Raw genomic sequence first — 25943 nt, forward strand, 5'->3', positions numbered from 1 at the left:
CACTCTATCTGTACAAAAAAAAAAAAGGAAAAATGTCCTTGGGTGAGGATAAAGAAAGATATTCTGTGTTTGAATGGATATAAATTTTGTGTTTGTGATGTATGAATTAATAGATATTGGAGGATATCCATTCCCTACTAAATACTAAGGTATTTAACTGGTTACTTATTTCCTAAAGAATGATGCTGGCAAGCTCAGGGTGGCATTTTCATTGCCCATCACTCCACCTAATGTTCAGCTTCTTCTCTAGACTGAGACCAAGGAACTATTCCATAGACCTCCATTGTAGATTCCACTTATCCTTGGGCCATTTCCAGCGCTAACAACGTTATTGCTCAGAACTTCTCTAGAATGGCCACCTAGTAAGCTCTGTTTAAACCAGATGCTCACAGATGATAAACAGCAGAGCAACTACCCTGGTCAAAAGAGGAAAGGCCAAAGGCAATGTGAGTTACTGGTTTCTAGCTTTAAGCCATTCATTATAGTGCCAAACTCACCTGTTAGAATCTTTTATTTGTATTAATTAAAATAAATTCTCTAGGTATAAATCCCTATATAATATCTTGTATTTTTATACCTGAGCATTAAATATTGCTTCAGTTTCTATGTTATTTCTTCAACTTAGAAGTTCCTCTTTCTGACATTAATAATTAACCAGTAGACCAGTTTACTCAAATTCTTTAAACTGGGATTTTAAAAGGAGAGTAACTTCAGGAAAAGTATACCCATGCTTTACTGCTATCTCCAGCCATGGGTCTTTGGGGCATACTTTGTTTCTTCATCTTTCTGGGAAAAAGTTGGGGACAGGAACAAACGTAAGTGAAAGAATGCATCTTCATTTTCAATGCATCTTAGTTGTGATGAGTGAAAAGTAAAATCAGTTGACTGTGTTAATTTGAAAATTACTTTCTACTTCTGAGAATATCAAGTGAATAGTCTTATCTGGATGAGAAAGTCATGGAAGTAGTTTGTTTTGATGAATAGGTAACAGGACAGTTTTTATGGGATTGCTATTTTTTTTTTCATCCTCACTCGAGGATGTTCCATTTTTTTGTTCAGATAGAGTGGGAGGGAGAGAGAGGAAGAGAGAGAGAGAGAAACATCGACGTGAAATGGACACATCGAGTGGCTGCCATACGCACCACCAACCAGGGCCGGGGACAAACTGCAACCGAGGTACATGCCCTTAGCGGGAACCGAACGTGGGTCTCTCTGGACCGCAGGCCGACGCTCCAACTGCTGAGCCAAACTGGCCAGGGCCAGATTGCTATTTTTTAAAACTACATAGTCATTATGCAAATTCCTCTTTGAAAAAGCACAAAAACTCTAAATATATTTTTTGTCATTTGTTGCTTATTTCTATTTAGTGCATAGTTTTCTTTGTGTTGTTTATATACTGTGCATTGCAAAACAAGGGTTACTTGGGGCTTCTTCTTTTGTTGTTGTTGTTGAATGTATTACAGATGTCCCCCCTTTTTCACCTATTAACCCCCTCCTCCCTGCTCCCGACCACCTCTTGCCTTTCCCTACACTGTTGTCTGTGTCCATTGATTATACATATATGCATATAAGTTCCTTGGTTTATTTCTTCCCACCCCAACCCCCTTCCCTTTGAGGTTTGTCAGTCTAACAACCATTTTGTACTTCTTAATCTCTTCACCTTTTTTCACCCATTCCCCCAAACCCCTTGGGGCTTAATTCTAATACAGTTATTTGAAAAACTGTTGTTGTAATTACTTTTATATTTATGAGCATATTCTTCACAATGTTATGTATTATTGAAATACTGTTCAGTGCCCAGCCAGTGTGGCTCAGCGGTTGAGCATTGACCCATGCACCAAAAGGCTGCAGGTTTGATTCCTGGTCAGGGCACATGTCCACGTTGTGGGCCCGATCCCCAGTGGGGGGCATGCAGGAGGCGGCCAATCGATGTTCTCTCTCATTGATGTTTTTCTCTTTCCTTCTCCCTTCCACTCTCTCTAAAATCAAGAAAAAATATTTTTTAAATGAAATACTGTTTATTTTAAACTATGCCCTAAAATAGTGATCTCATATCTAGAAATAACATTATTGAAGAGGAACTGGAGAGCCCTGGCCGGTTTTCTCAGTGGTTAGAGCACTTGCTCACAAACCAGAGCGTCACAGATTTGATTCCGGTCAAGGGCACATACCTCCACTGTGGTTCGTCTCCGGTCCTGGTAGGGGTCTTGTAGGAGGCAGCCCATCCATGAGTCTCTCTCACATCGATGTTTGTTTCTTTCTCTCTCTCTCTCTCTCTCTCTCCCTCTACCTCCCTTCTTCCCTCCCTCCCTCCCTCCCTTTATCTGAAGATAAATGGAAAAATATCCTCAGGTGAGGATTAAAAAGAAAAGGAACTGGAGAATATCTAAATTGAATCTACTTATTTCACACATGAGGATAAGTACAGACAGGGGAAGAGACTTGCCAAAGGTCACACTGATAAAGAGTGACAGAGGAGGGACTAGTAATTAAGGACTCCTCTTTACCACCTCAAATTTTTTCCAGTTTGCGTAAATGTATGAATATGTAAACTATATTATGAATATAAATATGTACTTAGGATGTCATAAACCTGATTTTCTTACATTGCTAAACCACCCCAGTATCTTTAGTAGTTTTTATTCATTCATTTTTGAAAAACAAGTGTCTGTCTGGCTGGTGTGGCTCAGTGGTTGAGCGTCGACCCATGCACTAAAAGGTCGCCGGTTCAATTCCCAGTCAGGACACATGCCCAGGTTGTGGGCCCAATCCCCAGTGGGGGGCATACAGGAGGCAGCCAATCCATGTTCTCTCGCATCGATGTTTCTATCTCTCTCTCCCTCTCATTTCCCCTCTCTTTAAAATCAATAAAAGAAAAAGGAAAAAAAAAGAAAACCAAGTGGCTGAAGTTCAAAGAGATTGATATTAAGTGGTAGAACTAGGACTAGAACTAGAACCTGGGTCCCCTGATTCTGAATTCTTTCTACTACACTATACTGGACCTTAATAAGCATTGCCTCTCTTTCTCTTGAAAAAGTGAGAGTGTACCATTTACAACGTGGTCATCAGTCAATTAAATTAATAAATTTATGTAGAGCTTGCATTCTAGTGGGAGAAGCAAATAATGAATGAATGAACCAACAAATGAATGAATAAGTAAGGTCAGGTGGTTATTAATACTGTGAAGGAAAAAGAAGAGGAATAGGATTTAAAAAAATGATGGGGAACTGTTTGAAACTGTGGACAGATGAGGTCCTTTTTTTTTTTTTTTACTTCATTATTTTTAAATTTTTTCCATCACCATTCTTTGAGGCACTCATACAGAACTTGAAGGAAGTAAAGGAGTAAGCTTAGCAAATATTTAGGGAAAGAACATTCCAGGTGGAGGCCTAAGTGACATTTTTGCTCCCCTGCAAGGTCAGTGGCCTGATCCTCTACAACTATTGAAATAAGAAAAATAAAAAATTATTTTGCCCTGGCCAGTGTGGCTCAATTGGTCAAGTATCGTCCTATGCACCAAAAGGTCACCTATCCAATTTCCAGTCAGGTCACATGCAAGAGACAACCCAATCAGTGGTTCTCTCTCTCTCTCTCCCTCTCTTTTCCTCTTTCTCTAAAATCATATATTTTTAAACAAGTACAAAATTCTTTAGATTAGATTGTCAATAAGAACCAAAGTTTGTACAAAGAGTGGCATCTTTTAGGGACTGGTAAACACTGAATATTTTATGTTTCACCACCACTACCACATAGACAATTCAAAATTAAAATAATACCAAACAAAAAAATATAAAATTTCTAAGAATAATGAAATTAAAATACCTATTTTTTTTCTAGATTTGAAAAACTTGATAAATTCAGTGTAGTACAGCAATTGAAAGTGTTAATTCAGGAAACAGGATACTCAAGATTAATTCCTAATTCTGTGATTTATTAGCTATGTGACCTTGGGCAAGTTAATTATCAGTTTTCTCATCTGTAAAATGAGGCTAATAATAAGACCTTCCTCACAGAATGGTTGTAGCAACACAGTGAGTTTATGTATGTATAAAGTACTTAAAAACAGTGCTTAGCACGTTGTAACATTTCTGTAAATGTACCCTAGTATCATCAAAGCGAGTTTTCTTACTTTCTGCTGTTCCTGGGGTAAGCACATGGGGAAATCAGATGATGGTTGGAAGTGCAGAGATTCTTTTCTCTCTTTCTATTTTGTTGTTGTTGTTCAGATAGAGTGGGAGGGAGAGAGAGGAAGAGAGAGAGAGAAACATCGACGTGAAAGGAACACACCAAGTGGCCGCCACCCACACGACCAACCAGGGTGGGGGATAAACCGCAACCGAGGCACGCGCCCTTAGCGGGAACTGAACCCAGGTCTCTCTGGACTGCAGGCCGACGCTCTAACCGCTGAGCCGAACTGGCCAGGGCTCTTTTCTCTCTTTCACAGTTTGCCTATAAATGGTTCCAAATTAGTTGTCATGTAGAACTGCCAGATGTTTTTTATTATTATTTTTTTTAAATCCTTACCCAAGGATATTTTTTTCCATTTATCTCCTGGTAGAGTAGGAGGGGAGAGAGACATAGATATGAGAGAAACACATCAACTGGCTGCCTCCCAAATGACCCCAACCAGGGCGGAGGACGAACTGCAACGGAGGCATGTGCCCCTGACTGGAATCGAACCTGGGACTCTTTGGTCTACAGGTCGATGCTCCAACTGCTGAGCCAAACCAGCCAGGGCGAACTGCCAGATGTTTTAAAGGATTTAATTGCTTCCAAATTAATATCATTGTTACTAAAGACTTGCTGATTTGAAAAGTCTTTAAAAGTTATAATTTTGACTGGAGCCTGCAATAATTCTGCAAGTTGAAGTAATGGGCTCTTAGGCCTCTTGAATTAGTCAATCATTATGACCTTTTGAGTTGAAACACTTTTTTTTCTATGTAATAGCATAAGTAGCTCTTACTATTCAAACTATATACTTTGTGACATGTCATTAATAATCTAGTTTATATTTGTGGGTTTTCTTATAATCAACAATGAAAAAAATAAAAAATTTATTTCAAAAATATGTAGATTCATTTTCATTCCTGTATAAATTACATGAAAAATAAAACTGAGGGAACAGCCTGTAGTTGTGAACAAGCTTGTAAATTTTGACCTCAATTAAACACAAGGGTGACCTGAATTTTATAAAGTCCTTCTTTATTCATTTCTGACCCAGGTGACCTTTGTCAAATTAAACTTTTATCATTTGTAAACTAAGAAAACAATAGTATCTATCTATGTAATTGGCCTGTTGTAAAGATTAAAATAATTGTATATAAAGTGCTAATACTATCAGAACTATTCAGTTACTGTTATCATTATTATTTTATGATTGTGATTATTTGCTAGGGACTCTGTAGCTACTTCCATTTTCAAATGCATTCCCCCAAGCTCATTTTTTTTTTCAAATATATTTTTTCTTTACTGATTATAGAGAGATGGGAAGGGAGAGGGAGAGAGAGAGAGAGAAACATCGATGAGAGAGAACATCAATTAGCTGCCTCCTGTGCCCCCCCCAGGGACTGGGCCCACTACCTAGGCATGTGCCCTGATCCGGAATCGAACTGGCGACCTCTTGATGCATGGGTTGATGTTCAACCACTGGGCCACACTGGCTGGGCCCCCAAACTTACTTTTATTGTATCCTTTTTAAAAAATCCACTCACTAGTATAACACTAATACTTCTAAGATTACTTTCTTTCAAAAAATTTAGTGAAATTAATGAGTCAACATTTATTGAGTACTAAGCATACTAATAGCTTTCATATACATAGTCTCATTTCATCCTTACCTCAGTTTGTAAAGAAGGTGATATTTTCACAGTTAAATTATTTTAGTCTCAGAGAGGGTTAGTGACTTTACCATGGTTACTTAGCCAGTAGATGGCAGCTGGAATTCAATCACTGGTAACTATGTTGCTTTTTTCTTCCTTGGGCAAAAATAGTGACCCTATTTACATGTTCTAGTGAACATCAAGCCTTCCTTTGCAGTAGTAGCTCAGGAGATGCTATTACTACTTTTCTAAATGTTAACTAAATCTCAGTGCTTTTTTTGTGTGTCCTCATTTCAAACTATTTCTTAGAAACTGTGCTGAAATGATCATAGATCACAAATTTTAATTAAAAATCATTTTTAAGTTGAGAAAATGTGCCTATTTTAAATTGCATATCTCAAGTGAGAAGAAAAAAGTCAGAAGTATAACAAATATGTCATATAGAAATACTGATCCTTCTGTTTTCTTGTTTCAACAGATATGTCATATCAGCACCAAAAGTACTTCGTGTTGGAGCATCTGAAAATATTGTAGTTCAGGCTTATGGATACACTGAAGCATTTGATGCAATAATCTCCATTAAAAGTTATCCTGATAAAAAAACTAATTATGCTTCAGCCTCTGTTACTTTATCCACAGAAAATAAATTTCAAAACTCTGCAATCTTAACAGTATGTATTTATCCTTTATTTTCTTTAAACATACAGAATATTCTCAATAAAATATGTTCAAAGTTTAAATATTGATAACAGAGATTTGATCATTTGTACCATTATACCTCTGTATGATTATACGATGATGTATGTCAGTTACTAATGATCACATGAAGAAAACAGAAAATTCTAAATAGGAGAGTTGTGTCTGTTTTTGGAGCAATGCATGTAAACTGTAATGTTCTTACTGGAAAATAAAATTGTACTAATGTGTAAGTATTTGAAAATATTTGTTTTCTGTGAAAATTATCATTACAAAGAAATAGAGAAATATGAATATGCATATTGATCTGTAATGTATTGTCTACAGAAAGCCATAGATGCTATTGAACATTTGTTTGTTTAAATTCCAATACTCTACAAGTATAGTTTCTAAAACTAATAATTGACTACTAAAGTGAATAGCTCTCCTTGACAACCTGTAGTTATTAGAAAAACACAACCTTGATCAAATAACTTTTTCTTCTATTAAGATATTATAGTATAGCTTGATTATAAAAGTGCTTGCAACTCATTTCTTATTAAAAGTTCTGATCACTATCAGCCCGCGGACCAGAGAGTTCTGGGTTCAGTTCCTGCTAGAGGCACATACCTCAGTTGCAGTTTGTCCCCAGCCCTGGTTGGGGTCGTGTGGGTGGCAACCATTCAATGTGTCTCTCTTGCATCAATGTTTCTCCCTCTCTCTCTTCCTTCCTCTCTCCCTCCGCTCTATCTGAAGATAAATGCAAAAATGTCCTCGGGTGAGGATAAAAAAATTCTGGTAATTAAAAATGATTTTTCATATTTATTTAGTTAAATGGATAAATATAACAAAAATATTATTTTAAATACCAATAAAAATTCAAAAATGAAGAACCAGAAGAAGCAAAGACTACTAGACCTGGAAAGGGCTCTGGGGTTCATTTATACCACTATTTCTTAAATGTGAACCCTCTAAAAACGAAATTAAAATTTGAAATTTTATAGAGTTTAAAATGATAATTATAAATTGATTTTTAGCATTTTGAATTTATTTTGTAAATTTATTTTGACTTTATAAAAGTCGTGTGCATAAGATTATACCTAATTTTAGATTTGTACTCATTTAAATAATATTGTAATAAAAATAAATTTTTATTGTATTATAAATAATTAAAAGTTTATATTGAAAGTCCTCTAGAATCTTTTTTTTTGTTCTGTTAATCCTCACCTGAGGATATTTTTTCCATTGATTTTTAGAGTGGAAGGGAGGGAGGAAGTGGGACGGAGAGAGAGAGAGAGAAACATTGATGTGAGAAAAACACCTCAATTGATTGCCTTTCGCAGAGCCCCAAGTGGGGCTGGGGGATCCATCCTGCAACCCAGGTAGGTGCCCTTGATCAGGAATTGAACTTGAGATACTTTGGTATGTGCGGGTTGACGCACTAACCACTGAGCAACCAGCCAAGGCCCTCCAGAACCTTTTTATCCTTTGAAAGAGGTATGTATATTACTCAGGTTTGAGAAATTGACCTAAATAAATTCAACCAACTGTAGGAATTCTTTCATTAATGTTTTTTATGGTAAATGCTCTAATCTCTTAATAATACTTCACTTGTTAGGTTTATTAAGAATTAAAATTCAAGCCCTGGCCTGGTAGCTCAGTTGGTTACAGCGTCATGCCTATAGGCCCGGGTTGCAGGTTTGACCCCCAGTCAGGAGACATACAAGAAGCAATCAATGAAAGCATAAATATGTGGAACAACAAATCAATGTTTCTTTCTCTCTTTCTAAAAAAAAAAAAAAAATCAATAAAAAAAGAATTAAAATTAATCTCCCAAAAGTGATACTTTCAGTAGAAACTCATATATGATGTGACTCAAGGTAGCCACTAGCTACATGCGGTTGTTACCTTTAAATTTAAATCAATCAGATTTAACAACAACAATTCAGTTCCTCAGTCACATTAGCCATATATCAAGTACTGAAATAGCCACATGTGACTGGTGGCCACTGTATTGGACAGCATAGATAATAGAACATTTCCACTATCACAGAAAGTTCTGTTGAACAGTGCTATCTTAGACGGTTCATTGGAAAGTAAATTAAGGTGGAAAAATCATAAAAATTGGTGCACACCTTCACCAATTTTATCTTAACATTATAATGTATCTTTATTTGCCAATTGTTTGATATTGTGCCAAGGTCTTTTAAGTGCAAGCCCACTAATTGGAATGCCAAATCTTTATTATGTGCCACACCTTTAACAAATCATCTTTGTTCTACAGTTGCTGTTTCTTTAAAGTGGACAAAGAACTTAAAGACACTTGCAAAGAATCTGAGTACAGAATCTTTATAGATTTTTACTGTTTTCCAAACTTTTTCAGTACTCTCACATATCTAATTTCACAGCAGTTGATTTTAATGATTAATTTTTATTTTATGTGTCCAAAGCCTAATTTTTTACAGAAGCACTTATGTTTCTTCTATTACTTTTTATGTGTTAAATTTGCATATCTTGCAATGTAAAGTGAATAATTACAATTACTTACAAATATTGGAAAGCATGCAGCACAACTGGTGGGAGCAGAAGGATATAGATATAATACAAAGTGTCCTTACATCAGTCAGGATGTTGAAGGGAGAGAATGGAGAGCATGGGCTAATCCAGGAAGCTGATGAAGTGAAAGTTTGTTGAAAGAGCTTCCATAGCTTAAATAATTTTACTAAATGCATATAATATTTAGGAAACATTTTTAATTGCTTAAAGCTAAATTTTGGTTATGCTATTTAACACTGAAGGGCTTTGGGCAAAATTTATTTACTATTCTGGCTCCTCTACTGTTTTTTAAATTATTAACTATACACACTTATTTCTCCATCTACTGACATTGCAGTGGTATTTACAAAGTCAACATGTTTTATAACCTTAAAATTATTATAATCTTTTTTGTCAACATTTTCTGTTACAGATACAACCCAAACAACTGTCTGGAGGACAAAACCCAGTTTCACATGTGTATTTGGACATTTTGTCAAAGCATTTTTCAAAATCAAAAAAAATGTCAATAACCTATGACAATGGATTTCTCTTCATTCAAACAGACAAACCTGTTTACACTCCAGAACAGTCCGGTAGAGTATAAGATGCTTCTTTCCCTGGGGAGAACAACTGACAGTACTGTAGAGTTATTTTAACACTTGAAATTAAGTGGGGACAGGTTTTCAACTTGTTTAAAAGAGTCTCGATTCCCAATGACTTTTACACATATAAATACCATGTTAATTTTAAATGTATATAAAAATTGCTAAATAAACAAATAACAATTAATTTTACATTTAAATTTGATTTTAAATATAAATTTTAAATTTATATTTAAATTGTAAAATCAACAATCACATTATCTGCCCTATCAGTTATTCCATGTATTTAAAAAGCTTTTAAAAAAATTGTAAAATGTTGCATAATATCTTATTAATTAAACAAGTGTAAGATGTAATTGCCAATATAATTTCTACAATGGGAAAATAATGTATCATAGAGGCACATTCACTAAAAATTTCTATTACTTTGGAGCTAACCCTCAAATTCAGAGAAAAAAAAATCCAACCCTAGAAGATCAGATGCTTAAGCAAAGAATAAACTAGATTACAGAAATATATGAATGTTATTTTTCTAAGGGGAATCAACCTAAGAACTTCCTATTAGAACATTGTTTCATATTCATGGTTCTTTTGTTAGCGAGGGAAAGGGCAGGATAGTCTATCAAAACACTGGAATTGAGAAATGACTGAATTCATTCCCAGTGAACCAAACGTAAAACACAGAAAAGTGTGAATGCTGTCCAAATATTTTCAAGTGTATTCAAGTTTTCAATTCCTCCATATCTCCCTCTCATCATCAATGACTTTTGAGCACATTAGAGATGGAATTATGAAAGAACTCTATGTGGGATGGGAAGGTTATGGAATTTTGATAATGATACCATTGATGAAGGACAGAGGAAAGGAGCAGGCTCAGCCAGTTTTGTTGTAAAACTTTTCACACAGTATATACTTACTAAATGGTGGTTGATGGTAATGAAAACAGTAGTGGGATGGAACAGACCTACACCATTACCATTTCAGCAGGAGCACCTGTTATTATCAGTTCAGAAAGGCCTAGGAAGGGTGGAATATTATTCTCAGTTTGGGCAAGAATATCATTATCAAAATAGTACCATCTCTTGACTCAAACAAGATAACTTGGTATACAAGGAGATCATCTCTGCCCATAAAGCGTGGGCCCTTTTGAACATAACCATATCCAGAAATAAATATATCTTTGCCCTTCCTCCTTCTATATTAGAGGATGCTTCATTAATTAGGTCCTATGGACCCATTTAAGGTCCTCGGTATTCGTCCAGTAAGTTGTCTGATACTCAGAGTCTGGGACCTTTCTTTGCTATCAAGGCTTTCCTTAAGAACAGACTCATCTATTATTTCTCTATCAGGACTTTACTGTAAAAAGATTTGGTATCTTCATCTATTCTAATCATAGAAGAAAATAGAAATTTTCCTCTAGTTTTTACTAAGCAGATTCTAGAGCAAAATTGTCTGGGTTCACATCCCAGCTCGGGCTATTATTAGCTCTGGGACTCTGCATGAGTTACTCAATCTCTCCGAGCTCCACTTTCCTCATTTGTAAAATGGAAATAATAGTAGAAATAATAAAAATGCCTCATAGAATTGTGAGAAGTAAGTGAATTCTTATGTGTAAAGCACTTAAAACCATGCCTAGCAGAGTAAACACTAGGAAAGTGTTTTCCATTATTATTTAATATGTGGAGTAACACAAAGCCTTATGTACACAGAAGAAAAAGAATTACTTAAAAGTAATTCTTTTAAAATTGAGTGAACCTTGCTATTATAGCTCTAATGTCCTGATGCACACATTTAATCTGAAGATCCTTGAGGGATTTTTTTAGTATAAGCATGTTTAGATTAAAGGTTTAAACTTTCAAGGCTTTATAGGATAAAGGTCTTTAGACTATGGACCAAAATCCTCCAATTCCATACAGTTTGTGTCCTGCCCTCCCCTCTAGCTTCACCATGCTCCACCTCATCTGTGGCTCATACCATTTTCCCAACCGTATTAAGGCCTGGTACATTCATGCCCTTTCATTGCCTTGTTAATTCTTATTCAACCCTTACATGTCATCCCATAGAGGGCAGCCTTCTCTGACTTCCCTGACTACACTCTCAGACAGCCAGGAAATGTCCTTTGTAGTGCCTCTCATCCCTGGATTTTTACATGTACTTGTGTGATCATGTGCTTGCCTCTCTCCTCCATTCCATTAGAAGACTTCCATGTCTGATTTCTTTCACCACTTATCTCCGTGCCTAGCATGGTGCCTACACATAGAAGGCACTTAAATTTTTTTTTAATTCAAAAGCCATATCTTTGGCACAAAAAGTTATTGGTGATCTTACCTCCGATACACCATTGCTCTGAAGACATACTTAATTTTCTAACCTAAACACAAACTTATACCAGTAGTAGTCATAAAAATAATAAACATTTATTGATTAGTTATTGTGTGCCAGGCTATGCAAAAGTTGTGTCTCATTGAGTTTTCACAATACTGTGAAACAGATACTAGCAGTCCTGTTCTACGGATAAGGGAACTAAGATTTAAAGGAATTAAGTATTACACTCAGGATCACACCAGGAAGTGGCAGAGGCAGGCATGAAACCAAAGTTTTGAACTCCTGGGCCTGAACTTTTGTGGCATACTGCCTATGGCAAGCATCCCAGTGATGCTCAGCATGAACCAGGTGTGTTTGTAAGGCAGAAGGGAGAATTCAAGGTTGGAGATAGGGGTGAGGGTAAGGGGACAGCAGAGTAAGGAGATTTACTGAACATTTTGCTTTAATTTTTTTTTTTTTATCCTCACCCAAGGACATTTTTCCATTTTTTTTTGTTCAGGTAGAGTGAGAGGTAGAGAGAGGAACAGAGAGAGAGAGAGAAATATCGATGTGAAAGGGACACATCGAGCAGCTGCCACCCGCACCACCAAACAGGGCCAGGGACAAACTGCAACCGAGGTACATACCCTTAGCAGGAACTGAACCTGGTCTCTTGGGACCACAGGCTGGTGCTCCAGCTGCTGAGCCAAACTGGCCAGGGCTAATCTTAATGCTCTTGGTCAAACCAATTTTAGAGATGTTAATGTGGCTTCTTTTGTAGAGCTTTGCATAATATTCTTTAAAAGGTTTTTGGTGCCAGTACAGTTTTATTTCGTGGGTGAAGTTTTGGCCATAAAATGATTTGAGCATTAGTAAGACCCTAGAGAAATCACAATATGTCATTGGAACTAGAAAATCATGAGTTAAAAGTTAAGCAGATATGTTTGTTTAAAAGATGGGGATGTAGCCCTGACCGGTTTGGCTCAGCGGTTAGGGCGTCGGCCTGTGGTCCAGAGAGGACCGGGTTTGGTTCCCACTAGGGACCCATGCCTTGGTTGCAGTTTGTCCCCGGCCCTGGTTGGGTTGTGCATGAATCCGCCACTCAATGTCTCCCTTTCAGGTCGATGTTTCTCTGTCTCTGTCTCTCTGTCTCTCTGTCTCTGTCTCTCTGTCTCTCTCTTTCTCTCTCTCTTCCTCTCTCTTCCTCCCACTCTGTCTGAACAAAAAATGGAGAAATGTCCTTGGGTGAGGAGGAAAAAAAAAAGATGGGGATCTATTAATTGACAGAAATGGAAGAGAACTAATCATTATTGAGCCATTGACGTTATTCTTTTAACAATGAGAAAGCAATTTTAGGATCTAGCTCAATAAATATAACAAAACCATACAATTCAAAGATGCCTTTACCAACAGTAAGAGATAATTTGGGGCCTCGTAAAAGTGTATAAAATCTGAATCAAACTACCGAACTTTCTATTAAAATCTTCAGCTCTAATACGAAACAATATATTATATTCCCATATAACCATATGGTAGACATTACTATTTTGACACTATGAGATTCTTGATAAACAGTGGCCTAATTACAGATATACCTAATTTGTACTATATATGTGTTCCAAAAGAGTTGTATGTACATTTTAACAAAGTGGCCCTGGCCTGTTTGGCTCAGCGGTTAGAGCATCAGCCTGCGGTCCCGAGAGACCCGGGTTCGGTTCCCGCTAAGGGCATGTACCTTGGTTGCAGTTTGTCCCCGGCCCTAGTCGGTCGTGCGGGTGGCAGCCACTCGATGTGTCCCTTTCACATCGATGTTTCTCTCTCTTCCTCTCTCTCCCTCCCACTCTACCTGAACAAAAAAAATGTCCTCGGGTGAGGATAAAAAACAAAAACAAAAACAAAGTGAACTGTACTTTAAATTAACTTAATGAACTCTTTAAAGGAATCCAAAAGGATTCTCTTTAAAAGAAAAGGCTCATTAGCAATTTATATATCTGCAGACTTTTTCTTTCTTTTAAAAATGGATTTTGGTGTATTGACCAAGTGTTGATTTATTTTAATGAGACTCATCTTTTTTAAGGATGATTATTGTTAAAAACCAAAATATCCTGTATTTAACAGAGTTTTTTATGCTATCAATTATTCTTACAGTAAAGATTAGAGTTTATTCACTGAATGATGACTTGAAGCCAGCCAAAAGAGAAGTTGTCTTAACTTTCACTGTAAGTATGTTATTTATTTAAGTAATAATTTAACTCATTTGTAGGATAAGATACATTATTTCATAACCCTGCCCTAATACCATACTGACTCATTCAATGCTCAGTAAATGGTGACTAAACACTTTCTGTGAATATAATAATGTAGGTCTATACCTCTAAAATAGGCATGTGTAAAGACCTCATGAAAATTAAGTCTCAACAACTTATGATTTTAAAGTAAATCATTTAAATATGTACTTTATGATTTCTTTTTTTTAAGAACATCAATAAATCACTAAGAATTAATTGAATACCTATTGTGAGATTTTTTATTTGTAACAATTCAAGATAAAGAATTGCAATTTATGATACTTACAATTAAAGAACTTAGTTTAGTAACTAATATACTAACATATGTGAAAAATAGTGCTAAACCATGAGATAAAGATGAGCAGTTATCAACCTTTTATCAGCCATGACACATAACAGATAATAGGCACGTGTGCAATAAACTCCCATTGTCTTAACCAGTTTGTGTCACAACCCTACACGATTTTTTGTGGGGAAATAACTGCTTATCTATTAACAGTGTTATTAGTAATGGTCCTTCACTATAGGCTGCAACACCTTTTCTTCTACTGAAAAACAAAAATACAAAACCTTACCAAAACACAAATGAAAAAGAGGAATGTATTGGAAAATGTTAAATCCTTTATAATTCACAATAATCATAAACCTTTACAAACTTTAACATCTGACTATTTTTATTTATTTTAATGTTTTAAATTGAACTTATTGGGGTGACATTGATTAATAAAATTATATAGATAAAGTGTCTAGCTAATAAATGCATTTTATAGTATGTTTGCTTTGGAAAACTTCAAATGATAAGAAATTTAGATTCTGGTATCTGTAAAGCCTGTAAGTTCACATTTGATTAATTATAGCATTAGTTATTGTTATAAATCTTTTTATAAATGATAGAGTTGAGTCTCATCTAGATAACTGAGACTAGGATGTGTGGATGCTGATTTATACCTTCGTGTGTGTGTGTGTGTGTGTGTGTGTGTGTGTGTGTGTGTTGGGGGGACAAGGCAGGAGATGGAGGAGGGGTCCAAAAAGAGGGAAGGAAGTTGCTTAAATGAACCACATTTGCCTTCTACACTTTTAGATGATCTTTCTCCTTCATATGCAATTTAAAGACATGGATATTTGTTAGTAAATATTTCTGTAGATCAAAGATAACATAATCAGTTAATTTTTAAAATGTGGTTTATGTGCTTTGATGTTGCTTGTTTTTATTCAAAGGATCCTGAAGAATCAGGAGTTGACATTGTAGAAGAAAGTGATTATACTGGAATCATTTCTTTTCCTGACTTCAAGATTCCATCTAATCCTAAGTATTTAAAAATATTTGTTAATAAAGTTTTCTCTAAAACCCACATCTGGAACTTTTGGTAGTGAGGCAGATGAAGCCACCTGGTATTAACAAAGGGTGCCAGTGTGAAAAAAATGAGGATATGCGAAATCTTTTAAAGAGTAATAAGAAGCTAGATTCAGTTTCTGGGGAGAGGGAGAGAGGAGAAATTCCCAATACTTCTCACCAATATGCTTTACACATAGAAATTAAAATTTGGAAGAGGAAAAAAATAGACCCCAGGCTTTTTTTTTTCCTTTATCAAAACTATCAACCATTCATTCTTTAAGAAACTCTAATAGACTCTCAGTATGAAATGCTGGTGTGGTCCCATGCCTTGCTCTGAGAGTTATAAATATATTACTCTTCTGTAGTCTTTTCTGCATAGACTAAAATATTTCAAGAGGGAGGATGTTCTCAGAGTAATTTCTTCCACTTGGCCTCATGTTAAAGGATTTAAGAATATGTTTAAATATAATCCAATGTAAAAAATATTTAGTGAACACATTTCTAGTATGTGCAAACTACAATAGGAATGAGAGGTGTAAAATAAAAATGAAGAATCCACAGTCCCTGCCTTCAATTTGTTTACAGTAGGACAAATAAGATAGGTGCATCTATAATAGCTACATTTAAAGCAAAATCTTTTTATGAGCAGAGAGTTTTGCTCTGCTCTTTAGAAAGGAGTTCCCAGTGAATTTACTGTACTGAAGATTATCTAAAAATTTAGATTAAATTGGGGGATTTAAATCATTTGGATCATTTTTAAATTGTATACTTTCTTGAAAATATTACATGCTCTGTAGCACAGAATTGAACCTATTTTATAACTTTTATCATTTCTCCAACTATTATCATTTCTTCATCTTGTGCCATTTGCTCTGCGACAGATTATGTGTCAGCCATGGGTAGTTTCTCATGGTCAGTACTTTCCTGCCCCAGTACCTTTGCACATGTTGTCCCCTTTACTTAGAATGTACTTCACCTTGATTTTTATAAGGCTGGCTTCTTCCCATTCTGTAAAACACAGGATACATTCTCCCTTTTCAAAGAGGTTATTCCTGGACACATGATCTAATGTAGTCCCTCTCCTTTTTTTTTATTCTCTTATTTCTTGGTGGCACTTATTTCAATTTTGCAATTATGTATTTAGTTATTTAATTGCCCTTTTGTTTCCCACTAGACTGTAAATTCCTTGAGGACAGGGATCATGTTTGTATTGCTCACTGTTATATCTCCAGAACTTCAACATAACAGGCACATTGAATTAATAATATTAAATTGATTATATAATCAATATGCAAAGTCTATATTATCTTTCCCATTTCATAAATGAGGCTAAGCAACTTCCCCAAATCCAATCTGCAAGTAAATGAAAAAGTAAAAATGTGAACTCCCATGGACTATTAGCCTTATGAAGACAAGGGTTTCTTTTATCCTGTTTATTTTTGTTATCTCAGCTGTTTAATCCAGTGCTCAGTCAATATTTTTGACTAAAGGTTTTTAATTAAACCCAGGTCATTTCCCTCTTTAAACAAACCATACTTTGTCTCCAGCTATTTTTACATGACGTGTGAATTTTATCATCTGGATGGGCTTGACCTGTATTATATGTTTGTAGAGACATTATTATGAATTTCTTACTATAATGTAGATTTTAATATTATGTTAGTATAATTAAGCTCCAGGATCAAGTACATTTTCAAGTATCATAAGCTCTTCAATTAATATAAATATAAAAATTATTAATATTATAAATATTAATATAAAAATACCTTTAAAAAGTATGAAAAACGAATTACTAAACAGTTTCTAATTCCCTAAAAACACTCAATTATTTTAGTTTATTACAAATATATTACTTAGGCTAAATACATCTTTACTTACTTTTCCCTTCTTAAAACAAGAATTGATTAGATTTTCTCTGGGTAAATTAAAAATATTTGATGACTTCTGTAATTTTAAATATTTTGTTTCCACAGATATGGTGTGTGGACAGTTCAAGCTAAATATAAAGAGGACTTTTCAACAACTACAACTGCATATTTTGAAGTTAAAGAATATGGTAATTTATGACAATTAAAAGTTTATCTATAGTGTTTTTTCAATAATTATTTTCATTAATGAACTTAATGCAAAAGCACTCCCTGAAGATGAGGCAGCCTACTAGTATGGTTTTAAGTACTGGTAGAGGGGGTGGAAATGATTGTCCCAATGCCTAGCCTCTAGTTTCAGCATGCTCTTGTCAACCTTGAATAAGCACACCGACCTCTCTGGACCTATGTTCCTCATCATAGAACCTGAAGGAACCTAGTCCCCTGAGGTGCTTCACTAGTTAAGGTCCTTTTCCAGAATTGTGATTTTAGGAAAAACTTAATCAGAGATGAGGTGAGTGGAACTCAGAAAGACTAATAGATGATTTACTAACGTCATTACAACCAATTAGTGACAGAACAAGACCAACAATTGGATTTCCTTACCTCTAGTCCAGTGCTGTTTTCCTTCTGGTACACAATGCCTTAATATGTTTATTTGGAAATTAAAGATATTCTTATTTTGAAATCAATCATGTTAATGGACTAATAGTTAACATATAAATAGCTTAATCATTCCATTTTTAATGGTTATTTATTAGAGTATTTTTGTGCTCTGATATTAAATTTAACTTTGTTCTGCTTGAAGTCATTTTTTAATCCCCCAGGAGACTCTTAATATGGAAAATAAATACACAAATTTTCACAATTAACAAACAGTGACAACAAATTTGTTACAATGAAACTCAACTTTAAAGATTATAGGCTGTTGCCCTGGCCAGTTTAGCTCAGTGGTTGGAGCGTCAGCTCCTGGACCAGAGAGTCCCAGGGTTCGGTTCCCGCTAAGGGCACATACCTTGGTTGCAGTTTGTCCCCGGCCCCGGTTGGGGTCATATGGGTGGCAACCACTCAATGTGTCTCTCTCACATCGATGTTTCTCTCTCTTTCTCCCTCCCCCTCTCCTTATCTGAAGATAAATGCAAAAAATAAAATAAAATAAAATGTCCTCGAGTGAGGATTCAAAAAAAAAGTAAAAGATTATAGGCTGTCAGTACATATAATTACAACCAACCATCTTTTCCTCCAAGTGTTTTTGCTACTTTCTGTATATATCTGAAATTCATCCACGTCTTATTATCTGTGGCCACCCTCACCGATTCATCACCAGGCTCTCGTGGATAACTGCAAAAACCTCTTGATTGCTATCTCTGCTTTCAAATTCTTCTCCCTTGGCTTTAACCAAAATAATCTTGAAACGCAAATCTCATCATATTATATCACTATTGAAAAGTTCCCAATAGCTACCGATTCCTTTCATTTTTTTTTTTTTAAATCCTCACTCGAGGACATTTTCCCGTATTTTGTTCAGATAAAGTGGAAGAGAGAGAGAGAGAAACATCGATGTGAAAGGGACACATAGAGTGGCTGCCACCTGCACGACCCAACCAGGGCCGGGACAACCGAAGTACATGCCCTTAGCAGGAACTGAACCGGTGTCTCTCTGGACCGCAGGCTGACGCTCTAACCACTGAGCCAAATTGGTCAGGGCTACCCATTCCTTTTATAATGAAAATCAAAATCCATATTTTGAGCTGACCTACTTCCTCTTCAGCCTCATTTTATACTACTCTTTCCCTCATAGAAAACCCTAAAGACTCCATCAAAAAACTACTAGATTTAATAAATGAATTTGGCAAAGTGGCAGGATACAAAATTAATATCCAGAAATCACTGGCATTTTTATACACCAATAATGAACACACAGAAAGAGAAACTAAAAAAACAATCCCATTTACCATTGCAACAAAAAAATTAACATACCTAGGATAAATTTAACCAAAGAAGTAAAGGACCTGTTCGCAGAAAACTACAGGACATTGAAAAAATAATAGAGGAAGATATAAAAAAGTGGAAGTATATACCTTGTTCATGGATTAGAAGAATTAACATCATTAAAATGTTCATACTACCCAAAGAAATCTATACATTCAATGCAATACCCATTAAAATACCAATGACATATTTCACAGAACTAGAACAAATACTCCAAAAGTTTATATGAAACCAAAAAAGACCTGAAATAGCCATAGCAATCTTTTTTTAAAAAAAAAGAACAAAGTAGGAGGGATCACAATACCAGATATCAGGTTTTACTATAAAACCACTGTAATCAAAACAGCCTGGTACTTGCACAAGAACAGGCTTATAGATCAATGGAACAGAATAAAGAACCCAGAAATTGACCCAAGACATTATGCTCAATTAATATTTGACAAAGGTGGCAAGAGCATACAATAGAGTAAAGACAGCCTCTTTAATAAATGGTGCTGGGAAAATTGGACAGCTACGTGCAAAAAAATGAAGCTAGACCACCAACGTACACCATACACAAGAAGAAACTCAAAATGGATAAAAGTCTTAAATGTGACTCGTAAATCCATAAAAATCCTAGAAGAAAATGTAAGCAACAAAATTTCAGACATCACCGACAGCAGAATTTGCACTGATACAACGCCTAAGGCAAGAGAAACAAAGGAAAAAATGAATACGTGGGACTACATCAAACTAAAAACTTCTGCACAGCAAAAGAAAAAAATTACCAAAATGGAAAGGGAACCCACTATATGGGAGAGCATAATTGCCAACAATACATCAGATAAGGGGTTAATTTCCAAAATGTAGCCCTGGCCAGTTTGGCTCAGCGGTTAGAGCGTCGGCCTGCAGTCCGGAGAGACCCGGGTTCGGTTCCCGCTAAGGGCACGTACTTCGGTTGCAGTTTGTCCCCGGCCCTGGTTGGTCGTGTGGGTGGCAGCCACTCGATGTGTCCCTTCACGTCGATGTTTCTCTCTCTCTCCCCCTTCCTCTCTCTCCCTCCCATTCTATCTGTACAAAAAATGGAAAAATATCCTCAGGTGAGGATTAAAAAAAAATATAGAGAGTACTCATACAACTCAACAAAAGGAAGACAAAGAACCCAATTGAAAAATGGGCAGAGAAACTAAATAGACACCTCTCCAAACAGGACATAAAAATGGCCAAGAGACATGAAGAAATGCTCAACGTCACTAATCATCAGAGAGATGCAAATTAAAACAACTATGAGGTATCACCTCATACCTGTCAGAATGGCTGCCATCAATAAATCATCAAACAAGTACTGGCATGGGTGTGGAGAAAAGGGTACTCTAGTACACTGCTGGTGGGAATGCAGACTGGTGCAGCCACTATGGAAAACAATATTGTGTTTCCTCAAAAAATTAAAAATGGAACTGCTATTTGACCCAGTGATCCCACTTCTAGGAATATATTCTAAGAAGCCTGAAACACCGAATATATGTACCCCTGTGTTCATAGCAGTACCAGTTACAATTGCTAAGATCTGGAAACAGCCCAAGTGTCCATCAGTAGTTGAGTAGATAAAAAAGCAGTGGTACATATACACAATGGAATACTATGCAGCTGTAAGAAAGAAAGATATCTATTCTTTGAGATGACATGGAGGGACCTAGAGAGTATTATGCTAAACGAAAGAAGCCAGTCAGAGAAAGACAAGTATCTCATGATCTCACTTATATGTGGAATATAATGAACAAAATAAGGTGATGAAGAAAATAGGCCCAGAGACATAGAAGTAGGGTTCAGAGTGACAAACTTCAGAGGAGGGCTTGGGGGGAAGGGAAGAGATAAACTAAAGAACTTATGCATATAAGCATAACCAATGGACATAGATAACACCGCTGGGGGCGGGGGGAGGAATGGGAGGATTTGTCAAGGGGGGAAAAAGGAGAAACATCTGTAACAAAAATAAATTCATTGAATAAAAAATATATAAAGGGCAAAAATAAATAAAAATATATTACTCTTCCCCTGGTTTCCCTCCAACAGTGGGGACTTAGTGCATGATATCCCATCTGCCTAGAAAACTTTTCCCTTCCCTCATTGCCTAGCCAATTGCTACTCACCTTTCAAGTCTCAATCAAAAAGCTATTTATTCAAAGAAGGTTTCCCTGAATTCTCTTTCCTGAGTAGGATTCTTTGTACTTCTTTGTATCTGTTTTCATAATTGTGGTTTAGGTGTTTACCTGTGTAATTTTTTTGCTTATGCCTATCTTCCCTGCTTGACTTGAGCACACTGAGGACAGGAATAGTGTCTGTTTTGTTTACTGGTATATCCCTGTTGACAGGAGTGTCCTTGCTCCACGGCAGGTGGTTATTAGATGAAAGGGTGAAATATTTCCTTGCACTTCATATCCTGAGGAGAGCACACCTGCCTGGATTTTCGATAATACAGGAACACAGCCCAGAGCAACAAATTGCATTGTTCTTTTACTTCTAGACTTCACCATCTAGAAAACACACAAGCCATATCTGAAGCCAACTATATTACTTACACTTGGGTGCCAGTCTTTGTGTGTCCACAATATCAGGGTCACTCAATCACCCAATTTTCTATTAACTATTGTGGAGGCTAATAGAATAAGCCCTGGTACACAGTCTGAGTAAGTATAAAGAGAAGACAATGCCCTGGCTGGTTTGGCTTAGTGGTTAGTGTCGGCCTGCGGACCAGAGAGTCCAGGGTTTGGTTCCCGCTAAGGGCACGTACCTTGGTTGCAGTTTGTCCCTGGCCCCAGTTGGGGTCATGTGGGTGGCAGCCACTCGATGTGTCTCTCTCACATCGATGTTTCTCTCTCTCTCTCTTCCTCCTTTTCTCCCTCCTGCTCTATCTGTAGATAAATGCAAAAAAGTGTCCTCGGGTGAGGATAAAAAAAAGAGAGAAAGACAATGACATTTCAACAGGTGATATTATTTTTCTTTTGGGCAATCAAGATACCAATAATAATAACAATAATAATAACAATAATGGGAAAAAAACACAACACCTTTTGCTCTAATTTTTAATTTGCATGGATATTATTTCTTATAGTTAACTATAAGCTCTCTCTTCTTCACTAATGTCAGAGTTTTATGCTGAAATTTGGGGACCGGGTAAATTTTATCTAAAAGACAAAAAAGGGAAATGTTAAATAAGCAATAATTTTTCATTTTTAATTTAATAAACATTTGTTAAACATTTATTATGTTTAAGACTTGTGGTAAGGGTGATAGGGGAGATATACTAAGATAAAGACAGAATAGTCTTTTTGTTTTCAAGGAACCCAGACTCCAGTCAAGGAAATAAACAATTGCCTATAATAAATTCTGTAATCTAAGTATAAACAAAGTGCTCTGGTACATAGATAGCTGGATTGACCTCTGATTGGTGAAGTGGGAGGCTTCCAGTGATGTCATCATTGTTGTTGTTGTCGTTGATGATGATGATGACAGCTAGATGTTGTGTTGATGTTACATCAACTATACCAGAAAGAAGGCTGTCCTAATTTAACTGGTAATATTGCCTTTTCCTTTTTATTTTCAGTGTTGCCACAGTTTTCTGTCTCAATAGAACCAGAAAATAGTTTCATTAGCTATAAGAACTTTAATAACTTTGAAATTACTATAAAAGCAAGGTAAGAAAGTTGATTATTTTTCATATTATCCAGATAAATTGCATGCTAACTCTAGTTATAGATACCCAAAACGAGATCTATGACTTTTTTCTAGCTTTATTGAGATGTAATTGACATATAACATTGTGAAAGTTTAAGGTGCTGAATGTGTTGATTTAATACACATATGTTACTGAGATCTGTAATTTATTGGCAATGTCTGCCATGACTTTTGGATTGACTGACTGAGAAGACATCATGTCTATAGTTTATTTGCTCATTCTGATGTGAGCTGGTTCTGATCTTAGCTTTGTTGGTTATTCACCTGCCAAAAAAAAAAAAAAAAGAAATCCTAGAGTCATTGTGTATGTTTAGGAACCAGCATGACTTAGGATATTGGGACTGAGATATGAAGCCTTCTTTCCTTGTCATTTATTAATGGCTTAACCAGCCAACTAGTGCTGCATAACTACTTCATGACTCAATACCTTAATACCACGACCATTTATGAGTTAACTGGACAGTTCTGCTGATCTGGATGAGGCTCATCTCAGCTGGGCTCGCCCATGTGCCTGCAGTCACTTGGCAGGTCAGCTGGAGGCTGGCTGGTCTAGGGAGGTCTTACTCACATATCTGGTAGTTGGCTAGCAGTTGACTGAGGCTAAAAGGATGATTGGGCTATGTGCGTCTCTCACCATCCAGCAGGCTAGACTGTGGCAGCAGAAATGCTCGGAGAGAGTATATGGAAGCATAAAAATCCTCTAGAGGCCTAAGCTTGAGACTAGCACACCATCACTTCCACCACAGGAAATAGACTCTCTTCACACCCTTTGCACATAAGTACCTGTAAAGATAGTGGATATATGGGGAAGTGGAAATAGGGGTTAGTTTTACAAACAATCTACCTCAAAAGTTTAGGTCATTTAAAAATGACAATATCATGTAATTATTAATAACAATAACCAATTTATATGTTTGTCAGGTACTTTTGAAGCACTCTGTATATATTAGCTCATTTAATCTCTATGAAAACTCTATGAGGTAGATCCTATTACTATCCCCATTTTATAAATGAAATAATGGAGGTACATAAATGTTCAGTAATTTGTCCAAGATTGCACAGCTAGTAAGCTGCACAATCTGTCTGGTTTCAGAGTCCCTGCCCTCAAATGCTACCTTTACTGCCTCTCGTACTAGCATTTATTCCTAAAACAGAGTGTTACTTAATCTAAACTACATTAAAAGGCTCACTATGAATAAGTTTGCTATAGTATTATTTGCTGTGCAGAAAGCTTCTTTATTTTTACTTTAATCCTAAACTAAAAAGGTAATATGCAGTTAGGATTAAGATAAAATTTATCTCATATAACAGTAAGATTAGACATGCTGCTTTTAAATACATAAAAGGACATAGGAAGCAGCTCCCCACTGACATCAAAATCATTAAGGAAGTAATGTGTTCTGTAGGAAAGTGCCTCGGACCTGAGCCTTTTGATCTCCTCAAGATAAATTATTTCATCAAGCTCATAGTCACACAATCTGCACTTTGGTTTTATTATTGTAACTTTATGAGGATGAAATGTAATAGTGGATGGAAGACAATTTAAAGTGTATCAAGTGCTCTATGTAATTTCACATCCTTAGTTTATCTGAATTTTATTTTTGTAACCTTGTTAGCAAAACAATCTTATGGTATTATTGTTCGACAGATATTTTTATAACAAAGTTGTCAGTGAGGCTGAAGTTTATATCTCTTTTGGAATAAAAGATGACTTACATAATGAGAATAAAGAAATGATGGAAAAAGCAATGCAAACCAAAACGGTAAGATGTTAAGATGTTCACTCATACCTAAAGACATGTCATGAATGCTAGAGATGAAAAATTACTTTAAAATTATCTAATCTGATCTCTCATTTTATATAGATATGGGAAATGGAAGCTGAAAATCCTCCACTGGCTTCTCATTTTCCTTAGGATAAAGTCCACTTTCCATGACATCAACCCCCCCTTGCCAGCCTATCTCATGCCGCTTCCCCCTTTTGTCTCTCTTACAAGTCGCTCTTGCTTTCAAGTCTTTATAATGCTGCTCCTGCTTGGGAATGCTCTTGCCTTTGTCCACTCCTGCCTCATCTTTGCCTGGCTAATTCCTCTTCGGACTTTAAGTCTCAAACTTGACACCTTTTCTCTGGAAAGTCTCCCTGATTGCTCTTATCTAGGTTAACTGCCCCTGCCAGGTACTTACCCCCTTACACCTTGAGCCACTCTGAGTAGAGTACATTTGACAATTTATTGCAATGGTTCTCAACCAGGGACTATTTTTACTCCTAAGGGGACATTTGGCAATGTCCACAGACATTGGTGGTTGTCATAACTGGGAAGAGGATGCTGCTGGCACTTAATGGATAGAGGCCAGGGATGCTGCTAAATTCCTACAATGCCCAGAGCAGCACCCCACAGCAGAGTTGTCCTTCCACAATACTGAGGTTGAAAAACCCTTCCTTATTATAATGGTTTGTTTACTTCTCTATCATTTTCTACACTAAACTCTTTGTGGGTCTGAATTGTTCCCATTATATGCTCAAGGCCAGCATGGTTCCTGATAAATCTGTTAGTGAATGAATTCATTGGGAAGTTACTTGTCCATGGTTAAGGGCTGGTGGTTGCTAGGACCAGAGTAGAGCCCTAGTCCCATTTTCCCTCGTTCAGTGATTTCTAGATTATATCACAGATGATAAGGACTCATGTCATTCTACTCACTGTTGCATATTCATATAGTTTTTACCACCAGTTATTTAGCTCTTGCTTTTTCAAAAGATAGTTTTATTTGTTTAAGATAGAAATTAGAGGCCTCTTTTTAATACAAGATTA

At 36.2% G+C, this 25943-nt stretch overlaps 1 protein-coding gene across 1 annotated transcript in view; it reads left to right on the top strand.

Annotated features, from left to right (window-relative positions):
• Positions 1–726: 726 nt before the first annotated feature.
• C5 (complement C5) overlaps positions 727–25943 on the top strand; it is a 96580-nt gene continuing 71363 nt past the window's right edge. The window contains exons 1-8 of the mRNA XM_036261327.1: positions 727–815; positions 6298–6490; positions 9463–9625; positions 14087–14157; positions 15445–15536; positions 17536–17618; positions 23003–23093; positions 24782–24896. Of these exons, the coding sequence (XP_036117220.1) occupies positions 751–815; positions 6298–6490; positions 9463–9625; positions 14087–14157; positions 15445–15536; positions 17536–17618; positions 23003–23093; positions 24782–24896 (873 nt within the window). The 5' untranslated portion in view covers positions 727–750. The remainder of the gene's footprint in view (positions 816–6297; positions 6491–9462; positions 9626–14086; positions 14158–15444; positions 15537–17535; positions 17619–23002; positions 23094–24781; positions 24897–25943) is intronic.

Source organism: Molossus molossus, unplaced genomic scaffold (genome assembly GCF_014108415.1).
Source record: "Molossus molossus isolate mMolMol1 unplaced genomic scaffold, mMolMol1.p scaffold_m16_p_14, whole genome shotgun sequence".
Lineage (NCBI taxonomy): Eukaryota > Metazoa > Chordata > Mammalia > Chiroptera > Molossidae > Molossus > Molossus molossus.